Below are 8,901 nucleotides of genomic sequence, written 5' to 3' on the forward strand. Positions count from 1 at the left end.
GGGGAGGGGCAGATTACTTGGTCTCTAGAGAAACTCTCGGGGCGTGTTGGTTGGGGGCCCGGGGGGGCAGGGGGCTCCCAGCCCAGGGGAAGGAGGTTCAGTGTCTCCGTCACCCCCAGAAATGAAGCCTCCGCTCAGGAATCCCCGAGCCGGCTCCCCGCGCAAGGGGGCGCTGGGGTCCCCCAGACGGGACGGGCTCCCCGCGCACGAGGTCCCCGGCCGGGGGGTGGGGCGCGCAGCGGGCCGCGCTCGCGTCCCCAGCGCCCCGGGCCGGGCGGGGCCGGGGTGGCCGCGCCCCCTCAGTGCGGGGGGTGCTGGAGCGAGCGGGGGAGGCCCCTCGCCAGCCTCCGGCGGCCACATGACCGGGCGGGCCGGGAGCCAGGAGCACGGCTCGGCTACAAATGCAGCCCCCGGCGCAAGCGGGCGCAGTAGCCGCCGCCGCCTGGCAGAGCCCGGCCCGTCCCAGCCGAGCGACCGGCCCCGAGCGGCCGCCTGCAGCCCCGGCCCCGCCATGGGCGTGCGGCGCTGGCTGCTGGCGCTGCTGCTGCTCTGGCTCCTCCTGAGCGCGGGCTCCGGAGGTGAGTGCGCTGGGGGCCCGGCCCGGCCCGGCCCGGCTCGGCACTTGTTGCACAGCCCGGGCTCGGGACGGCTGGCGGGGGCGGGCCCGGGGCGCTCGGGGGTGGCCCGGAGCCCGCCTCGGCTAGAAGCCTGGCCCGCGCTACCACAGCCCGGCAGGGCAGAGGGGCCGCTCTGCGTCCCGCTTCTCCTTGGGCACCGAGCCGCCCTGCCCAGCCCAGCCCAGCCCCGTGCTTGTGTGCCAGCCCCGCCCCAGCCCGGTGCCAGCCCCGCCCCAGCCCGGTGCCAGCCCAGCCCAGCCCCGCCCGGTGCCAGCCCCGCCCCAGCCCGGTGCCAGCCCAGCCCAGCCCGGTGCCAGCCGCTCCGTGCCCAGCGATCTGCTCAGGTCACAGGCCCGGGCTCGTGTGTCTGCCTGCGGGTGTGAGCGCAGCCGGTCTGCCCGGATCCCTGCGTGCGTGGGGCGCAGGGCTGTGCTGGCTGTGGCAGGTGGGGCAGGGCAGGGTGCTGCCTGTGGGGGGGGAGGGGAGTAGTAGAGGAAGGTGCTGGGCCTCCCCGCCACGGGCTGCCCTGACCTTGGCAGCACCCCCGCCTGAGGGGCAGGCCTGACCTGTGCCCGGTGCCTGCTCCTGCCCCCTGGCCAGGCTGTGGGGCCGGAGCCCGGCTGCAGAACTTGCCAAAGGAGTTAACGTTCCCTGCAGGCCCCAGGGCCGGCGACAGATGCTGACTCCGCCTGCCAGGTGGGACCAGCCCGGTGGCTTGGCCGCAGCAGCTCTGTCACTGCTGGATGTGTACGGCCCCCAGTGCGGAGGGAATCGCTGTGGCCGGAGCCCAACTAGCATGGGGCTCGCTGGGCTGCCAGGAGGGCTCCGTCCCGACCACGGGCCCCCCGGCAGTCTGGCCCTTGGCCCGTGCGCCTCTCCCTGCGGCAGCGCCGGCTCATTGCCCGGCAGCGTGGTGTGATCCTGCGGCAGGCGGCGCTGCTCCGGGCTAGCCGGTGTCCCCAGACTCCGCTCCCTCGGGGCTTGGAGCAGCTCTTCGGTCAGGGGCTCCTGCCTGAAACGTAGCGGCGCAAAGCGGAAACTGACCAGGCAGCTGCAGGGCGTGGGTCTGTCTGGGCGCCCGGCGGGTTCACGCAGGGCTCGGTGACACTGCACATGGCTAGAGGTCTGTGCAGGCTGCTCTGGGGACGCTCTGCCTACTGTGCCCTTGAGCAGCCGAGGCAGAAGGGGACAGAACACCTGATCCACAGTGTCAACGGATCCCAGGGAGAGCTGCCCACGGTGAGGCCCAGCCAAGAGAAGCTCAGGCCGGCTCCTGCTGGCGCAGCTCGAGGGTTGGCTCCTCTTCTGGCCTTGTCTAGCATCACGCCTGCCTGTGGCTGCCCGCTGGAGCCCTGGGGGCTGTCCTGGCCAGGATGCCCACGCCGTGACCCCAGCTGTCAGACTGGCACCTGCCCAGCTGCGACTGCTGGAGCGGCAGGCACTAGCCAGCTGCCACCAGGCATGCTCAGGCAGGCAGGACGCGCCTCGTTCCTGGAGCCAGGTCTCCGCGTGGAGGAGGGCGGCTGCTGCCCGTTTCGTCTCCTGCCTGTTCGCCGTTGCTCCCTGCTCTGCACCCCGTTGCTCCGGCGCTGTGGGAACCCCCTCCCAGTGACGGGGGCGCCCAGCAAAGGCACGAGCAGGAGCTGGCGGTGCCCCAAATCGGGGCTGGGGCAGACTGGGTCTGTGGCTTGTGGGAGGCCTTACGTGGCTTCTGAGCAATGCTGGGGCTCGTGGAAGGGGCCTGGCAGTAGCCGTGCCGGCGTCCGAGAGCAGCAGGCGCAGGCAGGGAGGTGGGACGGGGGCTCTCGTGTGAGGTGCCGGGGTCTGTGGAGAGCTGCAGGATCCCAGCCTTGGGGTGCTGCCCGGAGCACCCCAGGACCAGGGCTCAGCTCCACCCACGCCAGGCATCGGGCTGCAGGCAGGAGAAGCTCTGGGACCCTCTGGCCCTGGAGGCAAAGGAGGGTTCAGGCCATGCCCTGGAATAGCCTGGCCAGGGAGGCCGTGGTCTGTGGGGCTGGTGCTGGCGTGGTGAGCCCCCTGCTGAGCAGTGTGCATGGGATGGGGGGCTGCTCACTGGCACCTCTAGGCTGCGCAGGGCCGGCGCCGGCGGGGGAGTGCAGGCAGAGCCGTGCGGGGCAGCGCGCGCCTGGGGGCTAGTCAATGGGGCCTTGTTGCCAGTGATTGGACACTTCCTGCCCCCTCTGGGCAAAGCGCCCTCCATGGTGATAATAAACCTCATCCCCCCCAGCCCTGACCGGCTTCCAGCCCCGTGTCCCTCGGGCTGCCTGGCCCCTCCATCCTCCTCTTCTCTGCCTCAGGCACAGAACCACGGCACCAGCTGCCTTCTGGCGAGGGGGCTGTGGGGAGCCAGGGCCCCTATCTCCCCTCTGGCTAAGGCTGCCCAGGGAGGGATCTGCCTGGCATAGGAGGAGGGGAGGGCAGCTTAGCCCTGCTCCCTGCGCTTGGCCTGGCTCCAGGCTGAGCTGTCGGGAGAGGGGACGGGCAGGGCTGTAGTGGGACCAGCCCAGGTTTCCTGCCAGGGGCTGTATCAGCTCTGCAGGCCTCCCGCTGCGGATCGGTGTGGCCCAGAGCTGCGCTGGGCTCCTGGGCATCTCACCCAGAGCGGGGATGGGACAAAGGGTTAATGGGCTGGGGGCACCCGCCCTCCGCCCAGCTCCGGCGCGATGGGTCTGCTCAGACTCCCCCCGCGAGTCTGCTGAGCCCTGGGATCCGGAGCGCGGGGCTGGCAAAGCTGGGGAGGCGGGTGTGGGCGGGGCAGGGGGCAGTGGGGTGTAGGGACCGCCCTGGGGAGTGGCCTGGGTGCGTGCCGAGCCCGGGGGTGTCCGCGGGGCTTGCCGGCTCCGCCACGTGCTGGGTTCTCAGGCTGCCCCACTGCACGCAGGCCGGGGGGGCTGGCGCTGGTGTCAGGGCGGGGTTACCGCTCGGGGGCCGTGTGCAGCGCGGGGGTGGCATGCAGAGCCCTGGGCGGGGCTGTCAGCTGACCCAGGGATTCCCGGAGCCCTGGCGACTGGCATGAGCTGTCCCCGCTTGCCAGAGAATTCCCGTGGCACCGTGCCAGGGGCTGCAGGTGACCTGGCCAGGGGCTGCAGGAAGCACTCGGCGGCGAATGGCTCCTGCCGGGGCAATCCAGGAAGCCGGCTGCGCTCTGGGTTCCATCCCCGCCCCGTGCACCTTCCCTGGGGCAAATGGGCTGCTCTGCCTGCCCCTCCCCCCCCTTGCTCCCTGGGCCGCTCTGCCTGCCCCCTCCCCCCCTTGCTCCCTGGGCAGCTCTGCCTGCCCCTCCCCCCCCTTGCTCCCTGGGCCGCTCTGCCTGCCCCCTCCCCCCCCCTTGCTCCCTGGGCAGCTCTGCCTGCCCCCTCCCCCAGGCCTGGTAGGGACTTGCTGGGCCCAGGGCCTGGCCTGAAGGCCAGAGGGGCTAGTGGGGAAGCGAGCGCCTGTAGCCTGGGAGCCTGCAGCCAGAGGCAGGGCAGCCAGCTGCTGGAGCCGGCGGGGAGGGAAGGTGCACAGTAGCCGGCCCCGGGCCGTGCCTCCTGTGCGGAAGGCAGGGCAGCGAGGAGACTGTGCCAAGGGTTCCCCGAGGGGCTTCCTCCTTCCAGGATGGGGGAGGGGGGCTCTGCCCCTGCTTAGAGTGGGCTGGGCCCTTGGCTGCAGCCCCCCTGTAGCCTGACTCGCCCCTCCTGGGTGGCCCTGGGCAGGGTGCAGGGGCCGGAAGAGGAGGAAACAGCAGGAAATGGCCTGTGCGATGTGCAGTCAGGAATGGGGGGGGCTGAGGGGTCAGTGTCCCAAGGAGGCTGCAGCCCTGGGAGGGGATTTCCTGACTCCCCAGCCCCGCCCTTGGATGCATCCTCAGGACGAAGGGAGTCAGCTGGCCTCCCGGAGGGGCTGTGTTGGAGCCCAGCCCTCCCTGGGCAAGGGAGCGGGGCGGGGAGCCAGGCCTGCCGCAGGCGGCTGGGGAAGGCAGCCCAGGGAGCGTGACAGAGTCTGCCCCACACATGGAAACGGCCCCTGGCTTTGCCCCTCTCACCGGGAGCAGAGGGGGGAAGGGCTCTTCACACAGACCCACGGCCAGTCTGTGCTGGGGCAGCTCCAGGCAGGTCCCTCCATGTCGGGGGCTGTGCTTGGAAGGGGGGTGACTAAGGGGGATATGCTGGAGGTCTCTAGAAATGTGCCTGGGGTGGAGAAAGTAAATAGGAACGTGCTAGTTACTCCTTCACGTAACACGTGAACTAGGAGTCAACCTGTGACATGAATAGGTGGCAGGTTTAAAATAAAGTATTTCTTCATACCCATGGTCAACCTGTGGAACTCACTGCCAGAGGACGTTGTGTTGGTCAAAACAAGAACTGGGTTAAATAACATTGCGTAAGTTCCCGGAGGACAGGTCCTACTAGCGAGGTTGGGCAGGGTGGTCCTGCATGCTCCGGGGGTCCCCCGACTCTGCCAGAGGCTAGGAATGGGCGACAGGAGGGACTGATCGCTGGGTGATTCCCCGTTCGGTGCTGGCTGCTGTTGGAAGACAGGACACTGCTGGACGGATCGTTGGTCTGATCCATTCTGTTCCTCAGGGCAGAATGTGCGTTGGGTGTCTTGGAAGACGGGGTCTGGACGCTAAGCATTGGGGCAGGGCCTGACTATGGGGTTCAGGAGCTGCTGTGTCGGCCAGGCCTGTGGCACTAACGTGCTTCCTCTTCCCACAGCTCCGTTGGCAGAGGGGGCGGATGGCAAGGACCTGGAGGAAGGGAACATCCGGAACCTGGTGCACCCCAGGGGGGCGCGGAGCGGAGCAGGGCACCGGCACACTGGCTGGCGAAAGACCCGGCGGCCAAGACCCCGTCTCTCCCACAAGGGCCCCATGCCTTTCTGATGCAGGTGACCATGTGGGGCCAGCCCAGGGGGGGTGGGAGGGCGATTGCTCCGGTCTTGGGGGCTAGGACCAGGGAGGGGCCCGGGAGCAGCTCTCCAGGGCGCAGATGTGAAGGCTCCGTCTGCATGCTGTGGTCATTGCTCAGAGACAGGGCCGGAGCGGGGTCCCTGGGGACGGGCTGCTGGGGGTCTGCAGCAGGGAGCTGGGGGTGGCTCCCCTGGGACCGTTTGCTTGGTTATAGGCGAGGAAGCAGCAGGGTCCCTAGGAGGGAGCAGCATGGGGCAGGACTGGCCCTGTGGGGTGGGTGCATGGGGGCTATGGACTCCCCTGACTCGTCTGTTCCCTTGCAGGGTCACTGCCTGCTGGCCTCTCGGCTCCAGGGCCTGGACTGCTTGTCGCAAAGCCCCGAGCGCGGGTTCCCCCGCCGAGGTGGGCTGGCCCCGCTGCGCCCGCCTGCCCGTCCTGCAGCCGCCCGATGGAGCCGTCAGCACCTCGGCCCCCTCGCCTGCAGAGACACAGGCCCCCGCGCCCGGCCGGCATCCCCACGGCACTCTGCCCTCTCCCGGCTGACTCGCTGCTGCTCCCAGCCTTTGGCACAGGGGACCGTGGCCTCCCCGGCACTCAGGACTGGAAGGGGCCCGGCTGCTGGCTCTCCCCAAAGAGCAGGGCCGTGGAGCCCTGTGCGTGGGGATCTCTGGACGGACGGGCCCTTGCTGGGGAGATGAACTGCTCCAGTGCATGGCACCCGGCCTGGGCCTTGCTCTGCAGTGACTCCCGGCTGCCCGTGAGCAGGCGCCTGGTGGGGGTGCTTGCTGGGCCCTGAGGATCTCGGGGGGGGGCTGTATGTGAGCCCCCCTCTGCCCATCCTGCAGCCTGTTTTGCCCGGTGTGTGGTGGGAGGGCAGGAGGGGGCTTCCCCAGGTGGGTGTAGAGCTGAGCCTGGGGGGCTGCTGCTGCAGTGGAGCGACACTGCGGGATGGGGGAGGTGTCTGCCCTGTTTCCTCTAGGAGGAAGCTCCCTCCACTCCTGCTTCCCACCCCCTAGGCCAGGGGAAGCCGCCCCCCCGCCGTGCCATCCGGGCGCCCCTTATCCCTCCAGCCCCACTGGCTCTGGCCGACCCACCCGCCCACGACCCCGTCCTCCCCAGGCGCCCGCCCTGCCCCCTAGGCCAGGGGAAGCACCCCGTGGGGCAGCCCGGGGGCGCTGAGCAGGCAGGCGGCGCTGGCCCCCTGGCGAGGAGCCGTGTGTAAAATACTAATTTATACCCAGCGGGGCTGCCCCCCCCCCCCGCCGGGTCCCCACGTCGTCCGCGTCTGTAAAGATCGCTCCGTGTAAATACGTCTTTAGAATACAGTTCTGACGCCGCCGCTCCCGTCTGTGTGGCGCTCCGGGCACTGCCTGCTGCCTCCTCCCGCGGCACGGGGGGCGCACCCCTGGCTTGGCCGGGACGCTGCAGGGCACCCCATGGACTCCCTGGCTGTGGCTTGCAAAGGGCTTTCTGCATGGGGCCCCTGCCCGCCTCACCGCCCCTCCAGCACCCCCCCCCACGGAGCCCCTGCCCGCCTCACCGCCCCTCCAGTACCCCCCACGGAGCCCCTGCCCATCTCACCACCCCTCCAGCACCCCCCCACGGAGCCCCTGCCCATCTCACCACCCCTCCAGCACCCCCCCCCACGGAGCCCCTGCCCGCCTCACCGCCCCTCCAGCACCCCCCCCCACCCCCCCCCAGAGCCCCTGCCCATCTCACCGCCCCTCCAGCACCCCCCCACGGAGCCCCTGCCCATCTCACCACCCCTCCAGCACCCCCCCCCCACAGAGCCCCTGCCCGCCTCACCGCCCCTCCAGCACCCCCCCCGCACGGAGCCCCTGCCCGCCTCACCGCCCCTCCAGTACCCCCCCCCCCCCCAGAGCCCCTGCCCATCTCACCACCCCTCCAGTACCCCCCCCCACAGAGCCCCTGCCCATCTCACCGCCCCTCCAGCACCCCCCCCCCCCACGGAGCCCCTGCCCGCCTCACCGCCCCTCCAGTACCCCCCCCACAGAGCCCCTGCCCATCTCACCACCCCTCCAGCACCCCCCCCCTCAGAGCCCCTGCCCGCCTCACCGCCCCTCCAGTACCCCCCACGGAGCCCCTGCCCATCTCACCACCCCTCCAGCACCCCCCCCCCACAGAGCCCCTGCCCGCCTCACCGCCCCTCCAGCACCCCCCACGGAGCCCCTGCCCATCTCACCGCCCCTCCAGCACCCCCCCACGGAGCCCCCCCGCCCCCCCACCCCTCCACCCCCCCCCTCCCACAGAGCCCCTGCCCGCCTCACCGCCCCTCCAGCACCCCCCACGGAGCCCCTGCCCGCCTCACCGCCCCTCCAGCACCCCCCCTCAGAGCCCCTGCCCGCCTCACCGCCCCTCCAGCACCCCCCCCCTCAGAGCCCCTGCCCGCCTCACCGCCCCTCCAGCACCCCCCACGGAGCCCCTGCCCGCTTCACCGCCCCTCCAGTACCCCCCCCACGGAGCCCCTGCCCGCCTCACCAGCACCCCCCACGGAGCCCCTGCCCACCTCACCGCTCCTCCAGTACCCCCCCACGGAGCCCCTGCCCGCCTCTCCAGCACCCCCCCACGGAGCCCCTGCCCACCACTGCCCCTCCAGTACCCCCCCCACGGAGCCCCTGCCCGCCTCACCGCCCCTCCAGTACCCCCCCCCACGGAGCCCCTGCCCGCCTCACCAGCACCCCCCACGGAGCCCCTGCCCACCTCACCGCCCCTCCAGCACCCCCCACGGAGCCCCTGCCCTCCTCACCGCCCCTCCAGCATCCCCCCACGGAGCCCCTGCCCGCCTCACCGCCCCTCCAGCACCCCCCCCCACGGAGCCCCTGCCCGCCTCACCGCCCCTCCAGTACCCCCCCCACGGAGCCCCTGCCCACCACTGCCCCTCCAGCACAGCCATCCCAGGGACACCGCCCCACCCAAGGACAAACCTCCCCCAGCACTGGCCTCGTCCTCCCTTCCCCCACCCTCAGCGTGTCCATGTGCTAGGCTAGTGCCCTCACCACTGGCCCACCCTGCCTCTCTCGCCACTGATTGCCTTGCGGTCTCTGGCACAGCCCAGGCCTCCCAGAATGGCCACCCGTGGCCAGCGGGGCCACGACAGCTCCTGCCAGATCCCGGGCACGACCCACCAGAGCTGCGGGGCAGAGGGGCAGCAGCCAGGATCGGTGCCCTTCTGAGTGCCCGTGCCCGTGGGGACACGTCACCAGCACCCCGCAATGGCAGTGGCCACACGCATGGCAGGACTCACCGCCTGGCCGGCTCCTCAGGACTCACCCCCCCCCCCCGAGTGTCAGGCACAAGTCACTCCCAAATCCCTGCTAATTTCACCAGCTGGGGGGAGGGGCTGCAAGGCAG

At 71.3% G+C, this 8,901-nt stretch overlaps 1 protein-coding gene across 2 annotated transcripts; it reads left to right on the forward strand.

Annotated features, from left to right (window-relative positions):
* The first annotated feature begins 318 nt into the window (after positions 1-318).
* Positions 319-7,058, forward strand: APLN (apelin). Of its 2 annotated transcripts, XR_012895625.2 has the most exons (4): positions 319-578; positions 5,336-5,507; positions 5,853-6,545; positions 6,669-7,058. XR_012895625.2 is itself a non-coding variant. In XM_075896608.2 (3 exons), exons 1-2 carry the CDS (start codon positions 359-361, stop codon positions 5,500-5,502), a joined length of 387 nt encoding a protein of 128 aa, XP_075752723.2. In that variant the 5' UTR covers positions 319-358; the 3' UTR covers positions 5,503-5,507; positions 5,853-7,056. The 2 variants fall into 2 exon arrangements, 1 of the variants encoding a protein (XP_075752723.2); XM_075896608.2 differs by having other exon boundaries at positions 5,853-7,056.
* Positions 7,059-8,901: the final 1,843 nt, after the last annotated feature.

This window comes from Pelodiscus sinensis, chromosome 13 (genome assembly GCF_052426305.1).
Source record: "Pelodiscus sinensis isolate ZL-2025 chromosome 13, ASM5242630v1, whole genome shotgun sequence".
Lineage (NCBI taxonomy): Eukaryota > Metazoa > Chordata > Testudines > Trionychidae > Pelodiscus > Pelodiscus sinensis.